Below are 24,651 nucleotides of genomic sequence, written 5' to 3'. Positions count from 1 at the left end.
GGAAGAAGGGAGAGTGCCCTGTTTGAGACCAGGAGTCATTAGAGGCTGTCCAAGAGTCTGGAGAAATGGAAAGCATCCAGGTCTAGAAGAGACAGCCTGTCAGAGGAGACCCCTGGGAAGAAGTGAGAGTGCCCTGTTTGAGGCCAGGAGTCATTAGAGGCTGTCCAAGAGTCTGGAGAAATGGAAAGCACCCAGGGTTGTTTGAGTCAGCCACCCAGTACTGCTTTAGTCAGCCCTCAGGGCTGTTGGAGGCAGCCACCCAGGGTTGTCAGAAGCATCCTGCCCCATGGTCCTGGAGCAAGGATGGCCTGTTGGAGTCTGCCAGGAGCACGTCCCCTGGTACATGAGGATACATTGGCAGGTTTGCATGAGGCTGCCCAAGTGTGCCACCATTTCCTGAGTGACTATGCCAGCATTATTTAAAAAGGGGAAGTGTAATTTCCATGCCAAGTAAGCGTAATTGTGCCTTTTATGCGCCTGGAGGCTAAAGGTTTTAATGAGAATAGACGCTATGCTGATTTGGTCTGAGGTGGGGACCACACAATGAGAAAATGGTTACTGTTTGGGTTTGGGTATGATAGTAGTTTTTGGGGATGATTAGTTTACGCTTGCAGAAGAAATTTTGGAGTTTCATTTAAAAGTAAAATGTCATAATGGATTGAGCAACGATGTGGCAAGTAGTGACTGAAGAGTACTGTTGTGCATTAGTAGTGAATTAACATGAGAAGTATTAGTGAGAATGATGTTGCACTGAGAATAGGAGATGCATTTTATTTTAGATGTAACCATTTTGAGGCATTGCAGGTTGGTTTTAGAGTTGGCCCCAGTTGGCAACATGGACGTTTAGGTCTCATTTAAAGTCGGTTTCCACATTTGTGTTGTGACAGGGGTTGTGTGTGAGTGGCACATATGAGGTTGATTGAGGTGGGCAATCAAAGGGTGTTGATCCTATTATGCTTAGTATAACGTTTTGAGGCATTTTAGCATATTAGGTTACCTGTTTAATGGCGACATGGACTTTTAGAAAATGTGACTTGGATGTACTATGTTTCAATGTTCTGATCATCCTAAGACTATGTTTTGCTTGTGTGTGTGTGTGGTGTGAGATTTGTGATCTTAAAGCACAATAAGAGTGATGTTGGTCATTAATGGTTACCACAATCTTTGAGTCATTTCAGCATTTAGAGTTGCCCATGCTTTGGCAACATGGACTTTTAGGAAATGAGATCTGCAATTTATAATGTGATTATTGGTAAGTCATTGCAATGCTTACTATAACCATTTTTGAGGCATTGTAGGCGTGATGTTCTGTTTGTGCGTGTATGGATGTGCAACCCATGATGACTGCCAGAGTGACTGCAGCGCTCCTTAGCAGTTAACATTCTATGCTGGGGTTGTCTGTATTTTGAACATCCTGTGTTTGTGTGTGTGTTGTAGCAGTATGTGAATGTTTTAGTGTTGGTGCATGACCAGTGTTGGGTTTTGAAATCTTTTTTATTGTTTTTTGGAATATGTTTTAATTGATGTACATGACCAGGGTTGGTCAGGGGACTCTGCGGAGTTGGAGGTGTTTGGTGTTTTGAGGCCCTGTGGGGTTAGTGATGTTACTAGTGGTAGGCTAGTATAGAAGCTAGTTGGAACTTTGATTAATTGGTTAGTGACTCTGAGGGGTCCAGAGGTACCTAGTAGGAGACTAGTACCATAAGCTTTGCAAAGCTGTGTTTTTGTGATGATTGGTGGCTCTGAGGAGTTCACATGAAACCTAGTGAAGCTTTTATGTTGTTTTGGATTGTGGCTCTGCGGAGCAGTCCAGAGGCAGCTAGCAGGGGACTAGTGCCTGAAGCTGTGTGAAGCTTCTATGTTGTTTTTGAAGGTGTCTAGCTCTGCGGAGTTTACTTGAAGCTGTGTGAAGCTTTGATGTTTTTGGTGACCCTGGAGTTGTTAAGGTCCAGGGATTGCTTGGAATTCTGGAGATGCAAGTTACATTGCATTTAGTGTTTTCTTTTAACTTTAGGTGACTTTTGGAATTGTTCTTGAGTCCGCTCTTGATTAATTTCAGAAGCCTGGCAACGTTTCATCTGCAGCTGTGTTCACTTTGGGGTGTTTATTTGGTTTTGAAGGGCTCATTTGTCTGGCCAACATTTGTAGCGTTATGCTGGTGGTGGTTGTTTAGTGACAGCTGGTTGCGTTTCTTTATTGGTGTGATGAGGTGAGTGACTGGTGATTAGGTGTGTCTGTGTTGCTTGAATTTTGGAATGGATTTGACAGCGGCATGAGTTGTGACTGTGGTTTCTTGGTGACCCAGGTAGATTGTTGGGTTGTTAGTAAGTATCTTGCGCAGTTATGACAGTACCTGGTTTTTCCCGGTTTTGGGAGTTAGTACTCGGAAGTGGCAGTCTGAGGTTCCTGTGTGGCAGAGAGGAACGGAAGGAGCTTTGTGTTTGGTTGGTCTCGGTAGTGTTGTGGTTTGTTTGCCGAAGTGGGCGGTTAGTGCTCGAAAGTGGAGGTTCGAGATTCCTTTGTGGCAGGCGGTAACGGAAGGCGATTTGTGATGTTTTGATTGGTTAGGAATGTTAGTTGTGGCGGCTGGGACTGTCATAGGATGTTAGTTACGGCTGTTTGTTCAATCTCTGGGGTTAGCGGAACTCTGCTGAGAGTGAGGTGTATCTTGCTGTTGTGAAAGTGTGTGTTGTTCTTTATGCAAGAGGAGGAGGTGTTAGGGTTGCTTTCTCTAAGTGTGTGTTTGAGGTGTGTTTGTTTGTTGTAGGAAAGGAGGTGTTAGGGTTGGCTCTTATACTTGCATGTGTGCTGAGCCAGGATTGATGTCACCATCAGAATGTAGGCTGTGAGTCTGGAGTGTGAGATTAGAATGTTTGGGGTTGAATGGGTTCTAACCCAGGCAGTTAGATTATGTGAGCCTGGGTGGTGGGAGCCAGTGGGCTCCTGTTCCTTTTCTCTTTATCTCCTAATAACTATGATGACATCTGATCCTTGTAACAGAAGGACCTTAATAAAGTAACCACTATGCGTACCTGGCCTGTGTATCCTGAGTGTCCCTTGGAGTGAACCCTATGACCAAGAGCCGGTCATAACAGCTGTGTGTTTCAGAAAACAGATTGTTTGGATTTTAGGAGATTCGTGGATACATTGGTTGAAGGTGCATGCAGAAAGCTGTGGAGTAGCTGTAGATCTTGGATTCCCACATGTGGAAGTACAATGGCATGGAGTACGTGGAATGAAGTGGTTGGATTTGCTACCTCTCTGTGCTACTTTGGAGACAGAGCAACATCCAGACATAATTGTAATTCATTGTGGAGGGAACAGTTTAGGGCATGTGACTGGATTTTTTTTGCAATTTGCTATGAAAGAAGGACTGAGGAAGGTTATGGACATGTTTCCTAATTCGCAAGTGATATTTTCACGGATTGCGCAGAGACAAATGTGCTTCGTCGTTCTTCATTTGGTCCACAAATGGAAAAAGCAAGGCGCAATGTTAATAAGGCTGTTTGTGGCTTTCTAAGAGATTTTGGCATGTCTTCTTTTCACAATGAAAATATTATGTTTTGTAGTACATACATTTTTCGCAGAGCTGGAGTCCATCTTACTTATGCTGGCAATCAGATTTTTCTGAGAAATGTACAAAATGCATTGCGACCTTTTTTGGAATTACAACAACGATTTTGAAGTAGATGTTAAGCATTTACAATTTTTGACTTACAAACACCACCCAAAGGCTCTTTTCAGAGCCACCACTTCTTTCCAGAGAAAATTACAATGTTTGTGATGGAGTAGTAACCCAATTTTTTTAATGTTCGCGAACTGTTCGCGGACTTCTAAAAATCCAAAGAGCCCTGCTTCATTTATTTTCACTTCTATTTTTTTAAGTGGGAAAGGCGGCTCTGAAAAGAGCCTTATTTTTTTTTGAATTTTGTAATTTTGTATTTTTTTTGGTTTTTCAGACACGACACAGTAGGAGAGGAGGGTAAAGGAGGGTAAAGGGGGGGGACACCAACCACAGGGATAAGAAAGGGCGAGCTGAGAGAGGAAGATGTAGAGTGGGTTTTATTTGGGTAGTGAGCAGGTCTTCTCGTGCTCTGAGACGATAGTCTCAAAAGCACTCCGAAGTCGCTCCCCCCTGCAGAGTACTGTGTCACAGTACACACATACAACTGTGACCCTCGAAAGGTAAGGGTCATCAGCATTCTGTATGGCCTGTGAGGCAGCTTGAGAAAGACGCTGTCCCACAGAGGTGGTCCTTGTGGTGACAGGATCAGAAACAGAGGATGAAGTAGAGGAAATCAACCTGCTACGTTCTTCGCAAGGTACAACCCTGCGAATAGCCCCAGAGTGAAATGACCTCAGGTGTCGCTTCATAGTAGTGGTCCCAAAGCTGTAGTTACCGTGCTTCCCGCGACTGAGTATCATTTTGCACTCACTGCAGGTAACATGGTTCGCACGAGCCTTAGGATCATTCCCATGAATGGTAAATAACCGCCACACCCAAGACTCACACCTAGTGCGGGTAGTAGGGATTTCCTCTACCTCATTCTCATCACCCTCTTCTTCATCTTCCGCATCCTCACTCCTGTTCCCCTCTTCAGGCCCTTGGGGAGGTGGTGGTGGTGCTGAAGCAGGTGCAGCACCAAGTGGCAGTTCAGCAGCCAAGGATGCCATGTCGATGATGGTGTAGTCTGAAGGATGTAGCAAAAATCCCTGTGTTCTGAAGAATAGCCAGAAACACAATGGGAATAAGCTCTTGGGCGTGGTCTTTTATAGGGGTGCTTGTGCGCGGTCCGCGGACATGCGCACTGTGCGCGGACAGATCGAACACAAAAAAAGGATCGGAAAGTTTCAAAAGGTATATAGACAGTCAAGATTGCTATGTGGGACTTGTGGCATGGTGAGATTTTATTGAAAAATATTATGGATTAACTGAAAATGTACTTTTAAATTGTTCGGGGACACGAACAGTGTCCGCATTTCAGGACACACGATGAGCGTGGGCGCGGTCATATGATCCGTTTGCGAACTAGTCTGCGAAGGAAGCGCCTGTCCGCAGGACACCAAGTGCACGGAGATTGGTTAGCGCATGCGCATTGATGTCCTACGGACACTGTTCGGGTTCTGAAGTAATTAAAAGTGCGTCACACGTGAAACGAATATTTCAGGACACCGCGTGTGTTCTTAGAACAGTTTAAACTTGGTAGCGAACAGTAAGGACAGATATAGTGTTCTTCAGGACACGTGTAATTTAGTTTATGTAGGAACATTTCAGGACACCAATTGTGTTCTTAGAACACTTTCAATTGGGTAGCGAACACTACGAACAGTTGTATTGTTGTTCAGGACACATCATTTTTGTGTATTTAGGAACATTTCAGGACAGCAATTGTGTTCTTAGGACAGTTTTAAGTTGATATCGAACATTAAGGACAGATATAGTGTTCTTTAGAACACTTTAATTTTTGTTTCTTTACGAACATTTCAGGACACCATGTGTGTCCTTAGAACAGTTTCAACTTGCTAGCGAACAGTACGAACAGGTGTGGTGTTCTTCAGGACACCTCCATTTTCGTTTATGTACGAACATTTCCGAACACTCGCATAGTCCGCGGACACTTTTATTGTTTTTAAAAAAAAAACGGAAACTGTTCACAATACAATATGAAAATTAAACTTTATTTAACATATATTAATTTATGACAGAGAAGGTGAGGCAGAAACAGAAACAAAAACAGGAGAATTTGGGGTTCCAACATGATTGGTATTAGGTGAGGAAGGGATTGAAATCTCATCAAAACGTTTTGGATTATGGAGAGGGTTTGGGGATAATTGACTGGGATATGGTGAGGAGGGACAAATACATGTGGGGCAATGGTATGACGTTTTTGTTTTAAAATGATCTTCAACAAACGTTTTTAAATTATTAAAATTGGTCAACAGTAAATCAATTTTTTCTTTTATGTTGTCAAGCGTGTTTTCCATAACAGCTTCTTCAGAGGTAGTTTCTATTTTGTTATGCTCTGTATAATATATAATGTTAAATGTATACAAAATAATAATATTTAAATGGTTTATATTATAAAGTGTTTACCATTAGTTTCACTATCTTGTGACATTTCTTCATGTGGGAAATTGTCCTCTAGCCATTCCAGAGTACTAGACATTTCTGTGAGAAAAAAAAAGAAGAGATAATATATTTTTTAATCTAATACAGAAAGTTTATAAATATATGAGTAACATGAAGTACACTTACTATTTCTGGTAAGATAAGTCCTATGTATTCAGTGGGTCTGGTCTTGTTCTCAGTTCTGTTGTGTCTGTGAGGTAATTATGTTGGAAGCCAATTTATGTTCTTGTGGTATATTCCATTTCAGAACATATTGTATTTAAATGAATCGTTAGTGTGTTACATATATGGGTTACATTTCTTATGTATTACTATATATAATGTGTTTGTGTGCTGCTTTTTGAATTTGTTAAATGTTCTTATATTATGATATAACAATCAAACATACCCCCCCCCCAAAGTTTTTAGGTAGTGGTACTGTTCTCCGAACATGTCCGCGAACGTTAAATAATTTCGCGGACATCAAGTTCATAAGAAGAGATCTAGTCAGTTCCATATGACATGTATATAAAGTCAAAGTCATTATTGTTAAGTTTTGCTACTAAAAACCTATGAAATTCCGTGAAAAAACTTTGTTAAAGGGACGTTATGGTTAAGTTGTGCTACTAAAAACCTATGAAATTCAGTGAAAAAACTTTGTTAAAGGGACGTTATGGTTCCAAGTAAAACCGAAAAACCCTTGAAATTCGCCAGTTATGGTAAGCTAAGCAACCATAACTCGCGCCACCACCGTGCTCTGCTAAGACTAACACCCAGGACATCAAAGATGGCATCACAAATGTCATTGATGAGTGCAGTTGCAGCTTACCCATTTAGTAACCCAGCGGTAAGGGGATACTTATTTAGTATTCTAGTAAATGAGCAAGCGCGTTGTGTTTCATATGTTGCATCTATTTTGAAAACAAGCGCATTAAAAATGAATTTGTTGCAGAGGACAAGTGAGCTTACATGTAGGTTCAGCAATACGCAAAACCAGGATACATAGAGGCACCTGGGAATAAAAGGTGTCAACCAAAAAATAAGAAATATTTTTGCAAAACAGAAAAATTAATGTGTTGCACAGTGGGACAGGCCCAGAGGTTGATCAGATGTGTTTAGAAGAGTTAAATGGCACTGGGGCTTTGGAATGCAAGGAGAAATATGGCAAGAAAAAAAGATTTTGGTCTAATGATAGACATTGGGACTGTGTATCCATGGAGCACAGGCAGATTTTAAGATTACAGATGTGGCAGTTTTGTGAGGCAAATGTGTCAGCTGTGGTGTGATTTCAATAGGCACCATTCAGTGGTATTTATTTAAACATGTAGGCGCACATCAGCCCAGGGGCATTTTGGCACGAGTACAGAGGATGCAATGGGGCAGGTACAAGAACAGGAGAAGAATTAACACATGGATGGCATTGCCGTAGCCAGCTTGGCTATTCATCATGATGAGATCACAAAGATGCTTGATTGAACATTAATGTTTTCAGCATTTTTTGATGAAAAGCAATGCAAGATTCTTTCATTTCCTAGTACTAGTGAGAAGGCATTCCAGTTTTTAGGAGCCAGATGGCTAAAACTGGGGCCCCCAGTTGTGGATCTTTAAAGGCAGACATATATATTGGACTGACCAGGAGGGTCTGATGGATTTACAAGAGTGATTCACTCTGATAAGTATGAAAGGGCGTAGACAAAAAGGTAAAAAAGGAAAGTATTTGTTTACTGATAGCCAGTGTGCTATTTTCCTGGCTTATGAGAGGCTTCTGTATGGGAATATTCGGTATTGCCTAGAGGCATTCTGTGTGAGATATATTTTTTATTAAGGAGTTGTCCATGAGTGCCCAGAGAAGGGGCGTTGTAGTAATCCAGTATCAGTGCCTACTATAGTTTTAGCAAGGAATGAGCAATTCCCAGTAGAAAGGAAAGGCTTAAATGCATGAAAAACCCTTTAATTATTTATTAGGATTTACAGCCCACACAGAAGCCCTTAGGCATCGTGGTGCTGTTACAAAGAGGAAGACTGCAGATAATGATGAAAATGGCATACACAAGTGGTTGCATGCCACAGCTTCGCCTGTAGTTATAGGACAGATAAATACATACTGTAGTTACAATGGATGAGCTGCATGTTTAGCTCACATTGGATAGAGTAGAAATTGAGTAAACACATGGCAAAGAGGTTGAACAGCAGGGGGAACATGTATAGACACCGCTGGGGGAACTAATAGGGGTAGTTAAATGAGATCGTTTGGCGATAAAATGAGGAGGGATGGTGCTGCTCTAAGTTCGCTACAGGAAGCATTCCCTGGTTTGGGAACAAGACAGGGAAGCTTAGACCTCTGGCATTAGCTCTTTTGGTTAGTTGGACTTGTAGCTGAGTGACATGGTGACTTCTTTTGGGTCAAGCTGAACGGACTCTATAAACAGCATCAGTTAGATATACTGGTGCTGTGTGAGACATACATTTTTGCATAATGGTTAGGATTTTGAAATTGTTCCTTCACGGGTAGCCAGTGAGCAGTTTGCATGGCATGAGTAATGAATATCCTTTTGAGAATACTGAGAATTGCACACAGCATCACTCTGCACTTAGAGCCTGTGAAGATTTTTTGCTAGGATGCCTGCAAGGATGGCAGTGTAGTAGTCCAATTTAACTCTGATAATAACGCGGGAAATTCATAAACAGTTTTGTGTGGAAAGGAAAGTGTTGATGGCATTAGTGAATGTGGTAGTGAAGCAGAAGCAATGGCACTCAAACGATAAGTGCAACAGAGCAGATTGTAGCATGTAATCTGGCATGGCATGGACAAGGGTGAGTGGAGGAACACTCCTAAGGGTTGTTTTATAGATGCAGAAATAGTGTTGGGATTGAAGGAGGTATTGTGAACGTCATGAGATGTGGAGCAAGTGATTTTATACAGGGTTTTTAAACTAAAGTGCGGGCAGGGGGCAGGCATCGCCTTGCAGCTCAATGGTCTAATGTTATTCATGTTCTCTATTATTTTTTGTCTAAGGAAGTCCTCTGAAGTTGAAGAGGGTTATTGGGTCCTCTGTGGCCTGCTTTTTGTGGAGTTTTGAGGACAAGTATAATGCAATGAATGGGGATTTTGGGGGGCTCCTAAAGGGCCTTTTACAGGAGCTCCACCTTGCGTGATAGGACAGCCTGAATGGTGTTATACCAGAAGTGGTATTTTACAATTTTTGAGGCCTTGGCGGCTAGCGTGGAGAAAACTTTTTGAAAAAATAGTGAAAAAACCTTTTTGATTCAGGACGATCAGTTGAGATTTTAGTATTATAGGATTCAGATGGTTGAAGAAAGGATTGAATCACAAAGCATGAAAGCATGATGGTGTTTAGGATATCAAGGAAAGCATGTTTGTGTATCTGGGACATGCACCATTTAGAACGAGCATAATTTTGAGGGCATGAAAACGACAGAAGGCCAATGAGATTGTATGGGTAAAAAACTAAAGGATTTTATTATTTTGGCAGCATGGTAATATAGCCAGCTGTATGACCTGGTGGAGAAATAATGAAAATATTTTTTAAATATATGAACAAGAGGAAGAGACAGATGGCCTCCAGGAAATTAGAGGCAGCCATAACGTAGGGAAACATGACAAATGATTAAGAAGCAAACAGAATGAAATAAGAATCATGAAGGACCGTAATGGTTCAGATAAAAGATTTAGGTTTAACGTCATAGATGACAATGCAGCCATACAGGGCTTAATGGAGTATGAAATGGTACTTTCCTTAAAGCATCACGCAGAAAAAGAAAGGAAGTGTGTTTTAGGATACATGAAAAACAAAATAATAATGAAATAAATGCCCAACAAAAATAAGAGATGATTAGAATAAAGGATTAAAAACGTTAGGGAGACTTTGGGCCTCTGTTACACAGGATCAAAAAAATAAATAAAACAAAAAAATATCGGGAAAAGATGAAAATGATTGATTTTCTTAAATAAAAAATGAATAAAAGAAAAATGAGGAAGGGAACAATTGGCCAAATGAATAAAAGGATAGGGAATAAACTCAAAAGCATAAAACGGACAAAAAATAAAAATTTGAAAACAATAGCACTTATAGGGTTTCCTGGCCAACAGAAAAAAAGGAGCGCAAGGCAATAAAAAGCATCAGTGACTATGAAGACCGAGAAAAGGAGTATGGCTGACAAAAAATTGGGTCAACCAAACAAGGGAAAATCACACACAAGCCATTTTAAGAAAATATAGTGCGGTAGATATTTTTTTGAGTGCCTGTAACGATTTTGATTTATTTTACAGATAAGTTATGGACTTTTGCGTGGAAGCACGAGAAATGTCTGCATGGCCTTGATTAGGGAGAGGGAGAAAAAGGTAAGTACTAGTTCATGCTAAAATGGTGTGGACACACAATTGATCAGCACTAAAAGTAAGAGGATCCAGGTGAGTAACAGGAAAAGAGGTAGTAAGAGACACCGTCTTCAAGTATTGAGCCGTTTTTCCCAAGATAGGTGCAATCAGGTGTGGAAAGAGTAGGAAAAAGATGACAGCATGGCCTTTCAGACAACCACAGAAAACAGAAGTCAAATTGAAGGAGATTAATTATTTTTTGTGTTGATGTGATAGGAGTATGCAATTATTAGAAGAGGCACACATTGTTGGGTATGATAAAAAAAAAATGGAGGCACATAGTAAGAATTGGCGCCATAGTCTCGAAATAAAACAGGGGTAGACTAGATTAAGTTAGGCAAGGACAGCGTGCAGCGAAACACCTGTTTTGTCTCCATAGGATGAATGCAGAAGCACAAGCAAAGGCCATGGTCCAACAGACAAGAAGACAAGAGGAAGAATGGCTGCTAAGGAGCAAGTATTTACTGCTGAGCTGAGGAAGTATTTACTGCTAACCAGGAAGCACGTGCAGTTAAGATGAGCAAAGAACCAAGCCTAAACTAAGTATCCTGCGGGGTGGTTTATGTGCACCAACGAGTAGGGAAGAATGACCCAGAAAGTATTTTTTGATAGCAAAAAAGGAGGAAAGGGTTGAAGTTGGGAAGAAAACCTGACCCCATTACCAGTGCCCGAATGACTTGTTCCCATTTTGACTTTCTACAGACAACGGGGATCCCCAAGGACGTTTGTCATCTGCTCCGGACGTGCCTAGAAGACTAGAAAAGACGACGTCTTTCTTTAATTGTTATTTTTGTCTCTTTAGGGTTGCATGTGTCACCCTCAAGGGAAAAATGTGTCCTATGAAGGACACATTGTTCTATTTTTAAACAAACTCAGGTTCTAGCCAGCTGACAGAGCGAAAGAGATGGGGGTGTATTTTGTTCTGAAGCAGGAATGACCCATAAAAAAGGAAATGTTTAAATGAAAATGTCTTGTAGCTTTTTCTAGGAAGCAGGGGTGTCCAATAAGAGGGAATGTCTCGGGATTTTTTAGAAGATAGGGTATGAGAGCTGGAATGTGAAGAAGAGGGGTTTTAAGAAAATGGTTTGATAGGGAATGTGGCGAATAAAAGAGACATGTTTATTTTACAAAAGAAACTCATTCAGTTTTATATTACAGGTATACGTCGAAGGACCTGCATGCCTTGGGAAATTAACGTCGAACAGTGTGAGGAAAGAGGGAGGTCGTAGAGAAACTCAGTGAAAGCCAGACGCAAAGTTGATTGTCTGAATTGTGTCTGCTAAAGACTCCCCCAAACCTTATGTCCCCATGCTGAAACGTTCACTCTTTTTGGACTAATTTGAAAATGTATTTATTGAAAGAGAGACACTCGAGTAAAAGTGAACTCTGTGAAAAAGGAAAAAAGAAAAAGACAATGGACTCCTGGTCTAAGCATCAAAGAACCTGGGAGACTGGCTGTGAAAACAGCTCAAAAGAAAGGACAAAGGCTACAGGACACAGGCGGTCCACCGTTGCCAAACTAAGATGAGTAAAGTGGAAGATACAGAAGAAAATGTGTTGAACAAGAGGGAAAGACATAGTTTGAAACGTTATATGTATATGCATGGGCAGAAGAAGATGGAGAGATTATATTTTGTTGGGGTGGGAGTTGCAGACAAGATATGACATACGAAGAGACAATGGGCTAATGGGTCATCTCAAAGCTTGACCAACCTCTCGAGTATCATAATGGCTGTGAAATTATCTAAGGCATACAGTTAGTTTAAAGCAAATGGAGAAAGAAAGTGGGGTTTAAAGGGAAGATAAAAATAGTTTAGAGACACACACATGTTTTGCTTTAAGAATAACAATGCATTCGTATGTGACTAATTGTAAGATTGTGATGGGATGTTTTTAGATAAATATCAAGGAGGGTGGACATGGATATGGTTGAAAGTCTTTGTTTTAACAAACAAGAACTTTAAAGACGGGGAAGTATAATGGAGGTGCCGAAATGAAGATGAGGTACCAACAACTGAATGCAGTAGGGGCAGGCCCCGGCCCCCACTTAAAGCCAGGCAGAGAAAATCATATGGAGTGATTTAGTATTGTAAATATGTGAAAATCGAACTCATAGGGTTAAAAGACATTAGTACTTTAAAGGGTGTTATGTGTATAAGGTTGAAAATGCTTTCATTATGGTTTACTAAGTAGGCAAGGTACAGAATGCATAGTATAAAAATTGAGTAGGAAAATGATATGTTTTTTCCTATACCCAGACAGAAAAGAACTCTGCCCTTTATGTAACCAACAATGCCTTTAACTGACAATGCCTTCATACAGGTAAAATAATGTATTTGACTCGCTACAGACAGTGGCAGCGTACGTCAGCCCAGAGTTGAACAATTCAAGGTCGCAGTGGCCTGTGAAAAACCAGATTAGCGCTCTGAAACCAGACAGTTAATTGGGTTATGTCTGAAAATTTAGCCAAGGGGAAACAGCTGCATGACCATATTTGGGGTAGAATGGCTGGGAAAACCCTAGGATGGGTGCCAGAATGTATCTTAGTTTGAAGGTTTAAACAGATGAGAAACATATGCCTTGTGCATGAGTATGATCGAGTTTTGCCTGGACATGTTTAGAAAAGGTGGGGGTTTGAATCCTCTTTCTCTGACAGATATAAAAGGAAGCTCCTTTTTCAGCTGGCAGAGGGGTTTGTGGGCTTGACAACGATGCTGTTTGTGTCAGTCTGGCATGAATAAAATCTGAGGCCTTTTGTGAACCTGACTCTGTCTTCCTGCCTGCTGCTTGAATTGCTTTGGGTGAAATGCCAGAGGGTCCCAGAGGGTAAAAGAGAGCCCTGGAGAGCAACAGAGTGCCCCAGAACATCCAGGAGAGCCTGATAGGACGGAAGAGGTGAAGAAAAGCACGATCAAGGTCTTAGCACCTCATCTTCACGAGTGTCAAATACTTTATAACGACTGGCAAACTGGTACATCCCCATCAAATAACCAACCTAATAGAACATGTTAGTGTGTTGATTCTTGTTCAATATCTAAATCTGAACAAACAAGTATAGATTAATTGTAGACTATTCTGATAAGGGTACATGCAATGATGCAATGCCCGACTTTAGTGGAAACAAAAAAAGAGAAAAAGCAGTGAGAAGGAAATTTAATGGGGAACAATTGGGACTGGTTGCCATGTGCATTGCAAGATAAAACCATACATTGTCCCAAACATTAAAAATGCGATTAGCCTGGTTACTTGGAACACGCAAGCTCATTATACGTGAACTAGTCGTACCTACGAATTTGTTTGCCAATGACATTTTTCTTCACGAAACCTGCTTGAGATCATCTATTTCGATAGTAGCAATACTAATTAAAAACCGGCAACCAAGGGTCTTCAAGGCCAACATTGATGATGGATAATAGTAAAGGTAATTGGATTAAGTAAAGATTAGCAGGATAATGCATGTACAGCCATCCCATTAGAAGGTGACTTAAATGCTAAATGTCCACCAGTGACCTGTACCAACTATGATTATAACAGAATAAATGATCTATTATTGTGTGTGCCTAGCATGTGCTGAACAGCAAAGGATATTCCCTGGTCTAATATCTTGGAATCATTTAACTTGGTTATTTTTAACAGTCCATGTCAAGTGGCTATACCTGGGGAATAACAAGCTTTACACCTGCCTCCACTATAGATTAGATGTATATACACTTGGATAGAACTTTAAGGATATTATATGGTGGTCATCACAGGTGAGAAGAGTGATCATTTCCCATTGGGACTTTCTTGCCAGAACACACATACCATTGAAGTTAGCCTGCACATTGCCTACCTTATCCAAGTTAATAAAAGGCAATTTCAATCTGAATTGCATGAATGTGTTCTTGCATTAAACATTGAATGTCTTATGTAATTTAGTTAAAAAATACAAATGACTTATTGCTGAAGTATTAACTAAAAAGCGGTTCGTGGTCCACACAATAAGGTAGTGCCATCTGAAGAAATGAAGTGTAAGCATAGCATGGTCGAGACATAGGTTATGCAAAAAGAAATTAAGAAATGATAGGACGATCACATTTAAGTAACAATGATGCATTAGAAATTCAGCTTGCCATCTGTAGACTATATGAAAAAGCAATATAAAACTTGGGGTGAAAATTACATAAAAGAAATCCTATTTAATATAGGAAGATCATATCTTGCAAGTTTATGGTAGAGACCTTGCGGTAGTCGGCATGGATAAGACATTAACAACAAAATGGTGACATTGGAAAGACAACTGCATTCAATCTTCGAGATTTTTAAGTCTAAAAAAATCCAATGCCCTGACCCTGAAAGGCATCTGAAATGCTTTGATTAAAAAATAAAATGTTTTAATACAATTCAGCAATGGGCTGGCATTTTAATGTTCTATTTCCAGCTGCAAGTTTAAATGGCATGCTGCCTACAACATTCACAGAAGGCATTCTAGTGCCAATTTCTAAGAGTTGCACGTCAGATCCTAGGAACTATAAAAACGTTTGCAATTCTTGATACCCCGGCAGACGTATTTGCCACATACTGCCGGAAGAGTAGGCAGATGAGCTGAAGAACATCAGATATTAAAGTTTAAACAAACATGCTCCTGGTAGAGCTGCCTGAATGTAGAAATCAAGTGGTTTATTCGAACATCGAACAAGCATAATATCATTATAATTGGCGATTCTACTTTATATTAATTGATTTTACTGTGGCATTTGACTCACCAACTTTCTCCAGAGCAACCACACTTTTCAGTCATGAGATACACTAGTGGGATTACTTGCAATGCTAATAGCTCTATGGGATAAAATATCTGTCTCAATTTGAATGGAGAACACTGGCGCTATTAGCAATACCATTGCTACAAATACTGGAATACAATATGGGCGCTTCTTACCACCCATGATTTTTCATGTATATTTGGCTATTTGCAAACACTGCCTGAGAAACAGGGTGTATATCTGCCACAGCTTGGATCTGCGTGTTTGCAATTGGTAGGATAACTGGACAACATCTGAATGTTAGACAGCAGCCCACCTGGACTACTAAAGTTGACTGACAAGAGTTTTTCCATATTCCAAAACACAAGTTATTGTTTACTATGATAAAAATTATGATCTTTACTGAGAGTAGCTCATTGAGATTGAAATTGTTTTTAGAGGATAAATATTGTCAGGAATTTAAGTATTATTGAGAAGTTAAATGCAGGCAAACAGGTTGAAAATAAGACCACTCAGATATTTTGCCTGTAAAAAAACTATTTTCAGCTTTGGACCTCTTACAGGAGTATTTAATACTTCAAATCATGGCCACTGTATATTGAGATGGATGTGAAATGGCCACTGTATATTGAGATCGATGTGAAACCTGGGGTCCTACTTCAATAATAAGTACATGTCAGAATTTCTTTCTTTAGTTTAGCAAATTGCCTGCCTGTTGAATTCACAAGTTTTGCTCGTCTTCTATTAAGATCAAAATACAATGGAGCGCTAAACTATTTAAATCCTTTTAATGCCACTCCCAGGATACTCACAAATTTTATCCAAGAAGTTGGTACAGTAAATAATAAATTAAGCGGAAAGTCTATGCAGCTCTGCTAAATAAATTAAAAGTGAATATGGTAGAATATTAATCAAATAACAATATGGCCAAAATCAAGTTAAAACACCAAGAAACAAATAATCATATGAATACAGTTGATTTGAGCACCAAGTCTTCAGGGTGGAATTATTTATGACATCCGCCTATACAAAGTTAACTTCTGAAAGTGGAGTGGTTTCCTAGTTTTAGAATTTGACATGATTATACAAGTCTACAATGTATTATCCTGCCAACAATAGCAATAAGAGGCACCTGGATTAATATACCTAGATTGATGAGAACTTGTAGATTTTTGTTGTACGGTTATTAAGCATGTGTTATTAATATCTTAGTGTATAGTATCTGCTGCTCACAATACAAACTGTGCTCTTGATTTGAGGAGGAAATTAATTAATGGGGAATATGTTTTAACCGTATTATACTAATAATAAAAAAGGTGATGAGGGGCATCAACTAGTAAGCCAATATTAGAAGTCACATTAATCAACATGCTAACAGTAGAGGTTATGGACCAGCAAGCTAATGTGAGGCAATGAGCCAGACAGCCAGTCAGCAGGCAAGAATAGGACAGAGGTATAAGATTACTAGCCTGTGCAGGATAGGGACAACATTAAAAACCCAGTGGGTCATGGAATTACTTGCAGTTGCTATGCGCCAACATGTGTACCAATTCAGTAAACACCGCTAGGGAAGGTATCAGGTGTTGGAGAGGGAGGGGTTTAAGATCCAAACCAAGAAGGAGAACATTTTCCAATCAATTTTAGATTCTGTAGCCTCTGACAATTCCACCGATTTGCAATTCATCATTACCCATTTATGAACTTAATTTACAATGACAAATTTTAACAGTGATTCATGTAGTAATTTCCATACTGCACAGTGTACAAATTGCTTGATAAATATTATTTCAAACACAAAGCATACATGAAAAATTGCAATACGAGATAATGCTTACTTTGACTGATGCAATAAGACGGATGTAGTCGCTGAGCAATTCAGTAAACACAAAGAAATCTGCAAATGCCTGATCCTGGTGGAGCTGGTCTATTTTTTCTTCAACTTCTGCAAGCTGAGACAGCGCTCTAGACAATGCAGTATGATCTTCTGAGTTGCCCAACATAGCTGCACTTTTAGCAAATGCAGCTGTGTTAGCTGAAAGTTCTGAAAAGAAAAGAGAATTTGTTTTGTTCGGAAAAAACCCTAGACAGTGCAAGCTTATAAATAACAAATAACTGCCAATCACTTCTAACGTTACTGGACTGAAATAAAATAAAAGGAGATGCACAAACCAACAGCCCCAAACTGTCCATAATATTTTAAAGCGTTTACAAGACGAGTGCTTACATGCAACAGAATCCGAATCTGGCAAACTTCTCAATTTGTATTTCCTCTCAAGATGGTCAACACTTTATTAGCAGTCAAGTATTAACCATTTACTTCGGTAATGTTCTTTCTAATTGATGTTCCGCCCACACATCAGACCTCCAGCTACTCTCAGCTAGAGTTTCCAGAGACCTGGTCTTGTGGCCCCTGCAAGGCAGTCAGTTGAAAGGGGTGCCCTGGCCCCAAGTAAAAGTCTCATGGATGAGTACTCACCTGCAAGACCTGACTGAGCGAACTCTGGTCGCCCTCAGAAGCTCAAGAACACATCAACTTGCTGGAGTTTAGGGCGATGAGGCTCCCTGGCTTCCTTCTGCCCTTTAGGTCAGGGCAAGAATGAGCTTGTCCTTATCGTCAACACAGTGGCCATGCATTGCCTCAACAAGTGAGGTGGTGTGGGAACTGTGCCTCTGTATAGAGAAGCAATGAGACTGGTTCCGACTTGGGCTCATCTTGCTGGGATGGAGAACATTGCTGATGCCTAGAGAAGGCCTACTTCTACCTCCCACAAGTGGTAGCTCTGCCAAGAAGTTATGGAGACTATGTTCTCCTGTTGGGGACTACTTGGGAATATCTTCACTTCCATTGTGAACAGGAAGTGCAAGTTGGTCTGCTTGCTGTAAAAGAGACCCTAGGTTGCCAGCTATCTGGGCTCAAGACCATGGGGAAGATGTGGATCTGAATTGTTGGCAGCGATGCTGCGGAAATACACGCCTAGTGAGAAGGAACTGGGGCCTTAGAGCTCGACAGACAAAGCTCCTTTTTAGGTCTTACTGGACACCCGTAAGGTTATTCAAAAGACACCTTATAGAGAATGAACTTTGCTGGAAGTGTAAAAATGCGAGGGGCACCCAGTGTCATTTGATCTGGTTCTGCCCAAAGACTAAGATGTTTTGGGAGGGTGACAGAGGATGGGTTTGGTTCTGTGTTGTACAGTCCCTATGACTGCCTCTCTACTGGTTCTGGGAGATGTGTCTCTGATGGAAGTCTCATTCAACAAAAGGATCTGGCTTCTCTGCGCTTGCATGATTGCAAAGAAAATTATATTAAGATCTTGGAAATCAAGTGGCTCCTTTTGTATCTACGACTGGGTGGAGGGGCTGCTCACCATCTCCACCTATGAAAAAGTTATCCACAAACAAGCAGGAGACATTGATAAGTTTTGGAACATATGGGGAAGTTTCCTTTATGTATATGGTTAATGTGCGGGTTCCATTTGTATACTCCTGTTTTCTGGAGATCGTATTGCCATTATTTTATGTTTTACTATACTTTTTCCACAGCATACCATGGATCTCATAACCTTATTGATGTGTGGTGCTCTCCATGATTCATACATCTGACTGTTGAAATTATTTGAGTTCATCATCTACAACTTTCTACTGACTTTTCTTCTTTTTCTTTCTGCCTTTCTCTTCTTTCCTTTGCCCTCATTGGTTGGATTTAATTAGTTATTGTATTACTGTTATTACACAGTTGTATGGTGTACTTCTGTTTCATCTTATCGTTGGGTACTTGACTGGTTATTGTTGTATTTTATTTGTTTATAATGCAAAATAAAAATGTTGGAACTCTGAAGCTTGGCTGCTGAGATAAGGGAGTGTGATATGTCGGCTAACATTCTGGACATGCTATCAACTGAGAGACCTGCCACCAAGTCCATTTATGCCTGCAGGTCATGTATATATAGATATTTTTTATTGATTGGCTGGAAAAAAAAACCTTTCAATGTATACAAATTACATCATACAAAACTTTTAAAACGGAGTTAACATACAATAGAAAATTTAAAATTCCAAGCATATTCAACATAAGCCAGAAATATACATAGGTCAGTGAGTTTAGATATCAAGCTTAATAACACAATCTCATAAGAGAATAGGAAAGAGAAGTAGAAAGGTTAATGTATATCCCTTGCGTTCTGTCTAATCAAGTTCCAACTCATGTAAAAGGCCAATGGTGGCTATTCTTACAGACATTCGTTTGGCACCAAAAACTTGCCAACAGAATTCTACGTTTTCTATCGCTCTCAAGAAATTAAAACAATGTGCAAAATATTTACAACGTTGCAGATGTACTCCAGAGCAGTATGCAACAATATGCTTCAAAGTTTCAGGGAACACAGCAAGATTGCAGAACCTACAAACATTCTCATGTGAAGCCAGAAGATGCTGTCTATGTTGTATCTCTCTGGTGGACTACAGGTTTAAACGGAATCGCATAAAATCTTGTCTAAATTTGTGGGAAGGGTATTTTATTAAATACTATTCCAGGATTCTGAGCTTTTTATGCCCAAATTGAGTTGGTTCCCAGTGTTTGGAGAGCTGACACGATTCTATGGTATAAATCCAATCTCGCTGATAAAGCTTCAATTTTGCATGGTCAGGATTATTGATTAAAAGGGCAATTGTAATATCAGCGTCAATGAGAATGTTTATCGCCAAGTTCCGCCAGCTCTTTGGAAAATGTTGCATAGATTGCAGCAGGTATCTGGCTAAAATATAAGAAATGTCCTTATATTGCAGGGAGACTATGCATTTCCTTAGTACCGAACAATATTTCCAGTCAAACATGCTATATAAAGATAGCGAGCCTAGTTCGAAGCGGATCTGTGCAATCGGAACACAATTAGGTAGATTGAGTACTGAATGCCAAAATTTGCCCTCTAGTTGATCCCAGAATACGCAAGTTTTAGGTGTCCGAGATTCGGAACCATAATTTATGATAGGTATCACTTTCATTGAAAAAAAGGTTAATATGGGGCTACATGTAAATTTACAGAATTTGTAAAGAATTACTTTCGACTGGGAGATTAAAGCCTGTAATTTTAAAATGTATATCTGCTAGGTAGAGCGAGTCATTATCAGTACAATCACCGCTAGGTGTTTATAAACAGAGGTAGAGAGAATACGTTCACAATTTAAAGTCCAGATGAACGGTTTGCGAATTTTACGCCTTGTATTGAAACATTCCATAACTTGAGTTTTTGCTAGATTAATGGTGATGGCGTTTTCATGGACATACGAGGCTAAACCTCCAATTAGTCTTTGCAATCCCACTTGCGTTTTTGAGAGTAGGATCAAGTCGTCTGCATAGAGGACCCATGGAATTTGATGTGATCCTAGCTTGGGAGCATTTGAATTCATATTTATAAAGTTTTTGCCTATGTCCAGAATGAAAAGATTGAAGATGGTAGCTGCCAGAATGCACCCTTGCTTCAGGCCGCGATGGGTCGGTAAAGAATTTGTCAGCTGGCCATCAAGGGTGATTCTAATGCGTATTGATGTGTTAGAATGAAGCAGTGAAATTACTTTGACCAAGGAGGGAGGGAAACCCATGTTAATCAATTTATGCAACATCAGTGCTCGATCGCTGGAATCAAAGGCCTCTCTGAAATCAGCAAAGGCTATAAATAGCGGCTGATTTTGCTGAAGACAGAGGGCATTGATTGAGGTGATAGTAGCAATATTGATGATTGTGCCCTTCCCAGCCACAAAACCAGTCTGTAACATGTCCTGCACGTTCTTTGATTTGATGCAGTCGTGTAAATCTCGCAATATTAAAGATGAGAAAATGTTCCCTGGAGCGTCAAGGAGGGCGTTAGGCCGATAATTGGCTGAATTGTGCCGATCGCCCTTCTTGAAGATGGGAACAATAAGAACACCAGGATTTTGTGATCTTTTGATTAAGTATTATTTGGGAGAATAGCTCAAAGAGAATGGAGGCCCACAGTTCCGGGTACTGTTTCAACATAAGATTAGAGAGGCCATCGGGGCCAGGACCTCTTGAACGGCTGGCTCTATGAATATAATAACGAATGTCATCAGTAGAGAAGTGAGCATGCCACTGGGTCGTAGAAACATCATTTATTTGCATGCAGCTTTGTGAGCGCTTGTAGGTTTTACCAATAAGAGCCAAGTTCCAGCAGAGTTTCTGGAGTAAAATTGAGTTAACAGACTCACCATCATTTTGAAACAGAGCAGCTCGATGCGCTCTTCTCCAGTTTTTATGTCTTGTCTTAATCGTTTTTAAGGTAGCCCATCGCAACTCGTCTGGTAAAAGTAGGGCCAATTTCTTTTCTCTCCTGAATAACGCTTTTCTCCTTTGTATATCTAGATCGAAGGTATGATTGGTTGAATGTAAGTTTTTTAGTTTAGAGGTGGTACAAAATTGATGCAACAGGTGTGTGTAGTCGGGGCCAAACAGTGGAGGGCCGAGAGTTCGAAAAACCTATCCTTTAGCAAGGTACTAAACCGTGAAAGCTTAGGCTCAGTCCAATGCAATCGATTTGAGGCATAGTTGGATTGAACAGTACCCGAAATCTTGGCAATAGGTATGTCTGGGCTGTTCATACCAATGATCCATTTAAGATTCAGGATGTCATGATCACTTTCTATGGCCGGTAAAACCTGAGAGCCAATTAGAGAGCTGAGAAGATCACGGCTGACATAAATAAAATCAATGGTGGCAGTAGATGTACCTCTCTTCCAAGTGGCATGGGGAGGCGAATCCACAGGGAAGGACCCATTGACCACCAAATTCTTGGAGTGAAAAAAACTATTCCAACTTCTTAGTCTGGTGTTAGAAGAGGTTTTAGAGTTATCTAGGCAATGAAAGTTTAAATCTCCAGCTAAAATTACATGATCAGCTGGAGAGGTTTGGAGCATACTCAGCCAAAGGGATTCAAGAGCTTTAAAAAATACATCAGGAGATTGTGCAGCAGGATTCCAATATACATTTATAATGGAATACTGAGTCTGCCTAATGGTTATTTGAACAAGCTGCAAATAGGGACTGGGTGCCTTCTGCACGACTTAAGAGATATATGGGCTAGTTTTGAGGGCAACTAGGAGGCCGGACATCAGGCGACCTCGAACCGAACAAATTGCTGGATTTATGATTGACCATGAATGACCCTGGGTTAGCCACGTTTCTTGGAATAGAACGACATCATGTCGAGTGAGATTATTAGCCGAGGATGATAGAAGATGTCGGTGTACCCTCGTATTCCAATTTAGCAAAGGACTAGAGGTCGTGGTACACCGGGAGGACTTAACTGTTTGCAAACAAGCATTTACAACGCAGTGAATTCTGGGTAAAACCTTTTAATGAGTTCAGTCTCTATGGACCCCTCTTTCAATTGGGGGTTCCTTATATTGGAGGAAGGATCCAGGGGAGATCTCATGGGGTCAATTACCAAGTCAAAACCTAGTTCATTTAACTTGGAACGAGTCACCCACGGAGTGTTGAGTACGACTCTTGATCAGAGCCAGATCCTGGCAACAGACTGATCAGAATCATGGCGAAATTCGACCAATTCAACATCAGAAGTTTCGATGTCTTCAAGCATCGGAATATCTCCAAAGATTGCCACGATACTGCTTCGATCCAGGTCATACTTAGTGTAGGGAAGCAAGTGCTGCGGACACTGAGGGGTCGGATGCTTGGGCAAACGGTTGGGGAGTGCATTAGACCTTTGCTCCGAGGGCACGAGAGATTTTAGGGGCTAACAAAGGAGCCTTGGGTTATGCCATGAAAACTTGTATCAAAGGCTGGATTTCCTCTTGCTCATTGTTTCGGCTGAATGTATTCAATGGTTTGGAAAAATGTTTGGACATATATTGGTCAATTGCCCTAGACATGATTTGTTTGAATGAAAGACTCACGGATGTAGAGTCAGCTTGAACAAGATTCTCAGAGTTAGAAGTGACTTGAGAATTAGTCAAAGAAACACGAGAAGGAACAGAGATCGGAGTAGGCCCCAATGATTGAATGGGAGGAGGAATGGGCAAGCTAATATTTTCCATTAAGGGAATATTAGTATTAGGATTTACCAGATTAGATTTGATTGGTTGGGAAGAGATATAAGAGTCAATCTCTTTTTGGATTTCAGAACGCCTAAGATTAAGAGCTAGATCGTTTTGAATAGAGGCTCCCCACGTAGGAACGTTAGATAATTTTTTTATTAGATAGAAGCTGTTGGCTCTCAGTTAGTGCAACAAGCTCGTTCAGTGGAGCATAGGATGGAGGCAACACAGAAGAAAGTTTCTTTAGTTCACTTTGCCAGTGAAAGTTGCGCATACTTAAGTTGCACTGCTTCGGTTGCAAGAGTCACTTTCTTCGCCGGAAGCTGAATGGCTTTAATGAACGACTTTATGGCTGTAAAAGAGATGTGCTGAGAGACTCGGTTTTTGGGTGGTTTTCCTGGAATTAGGTTATTTAGCAGTTTCCTTTATGGATAAGGGGCCCCCTGAAAAGATGGTGTAGGGTTGCTTGTCCGGGGCTATACAATTGAACAAAGGAACATTTGTTGCGACCTCTAAAGATGATGGTTTGGGAGGGACATCCGAGGGTTTCGCAGCTGTGAAAGGTTCTTCATGTATTACTCAGGGGGCAGGAGGGGGGGGGGGAAGAATACTGGGACCTGATTTGGCAGGTGGATCGACAGAAAGTATGTGGTGAAATTGAACTCGTTTTTTTGCTTTGGTTTGCATATGTAATGTTAATTCATTTTGCCATTTGGTCAGTTGTGCAATTTGTATATCTTGCTTTGACAGCTTAGAGACAAATCATTTTGTACAGTTTAAACAGTGAAGAAATCGCTAAATTCAATGCGTGAAGGGTTGTTTCAACTGATATTGCAGAGGAAACAGCCAGCGGGGGTGGAGGACCCAAGAAGGCTTGGGAAGAAGGGAAAGTAACAGGTGGAACAAAGGGGGGTTGGCGTGGAGTGGGAGCAATGTAGGATGAAGCTTTAGCTGAGTTATCAGAATAAATGTGAGCTACTTCAGGCAAATCAAAGTTGGTATCAGGCTCACCACCATCAACAATAAAGGAGGAATTAGAATGGAGTTCGATAACAGCAGGGTCAGTTTTTACACTGGAGGCTGGCGGACAGAGGACGGTTGTGAAACTGCTTTAAGAACAGGCAATAAGGGAGTGTTGGAGAGCGGGGGGTCTTCGCTCAAGGGAGTAGGTAAAACAGCATTAGTGGTTCCTCATCCTCACAAACATCAAGAGGTTTTATATGTACGGATAAATCACCGCCCTTGATCATAGTCGCTTCTGAAATAGTCAAAAATGGAGACACGGGTCAAATGGGAGCAGTATACAGAGTGGCTGAAGTAAAGGGTTAACAGTG

The 24,651-nt window shown here is 40.6% G+C and overlaps 1 protein-coding gene across 1 annotated transcript in view; it reads right to left on the bottom strand.

The window, feature by feature from the left end:
- The window catches only part of SNX2 (sorting nexin 2), a 625,746-nt gene that overhangs the window by 138,890 nt on the left and 462,205 nt on the right, over nt 1-24,651 (bottom strand). Inside the window, exon 11 of the mRNA XM_069625578.1 lies at nt 17,086-17,291. Coding sequence (XP_069481679.1) covers nt 17,086-17,291 — 206 coding nt within the window. The remainder of the gene's footprint in view (nt 1-17,085; nt 17,292-24,651) is intronic.

The sequence above is a fragment of the Ambystoma mexicanum genome, chromosome 6p, assembly GCF_040938575.1.
Source record: "Ambystoma mexicanum isolate Mex_15411 chromosome 6p, UKY_AmexF1_1, whole genome shotgun sequence".
In the NCBI taxonomy this organism is placed as follows: Eukaryota; Metazoa; Chordata; class Amphibia; order Caudata; family Ambystomatidae; genus Ambystoma; species Ambystoma mexicanum.
This window is presented reverse-complemented; position numbering and strand designations above follow the sequence as displayed.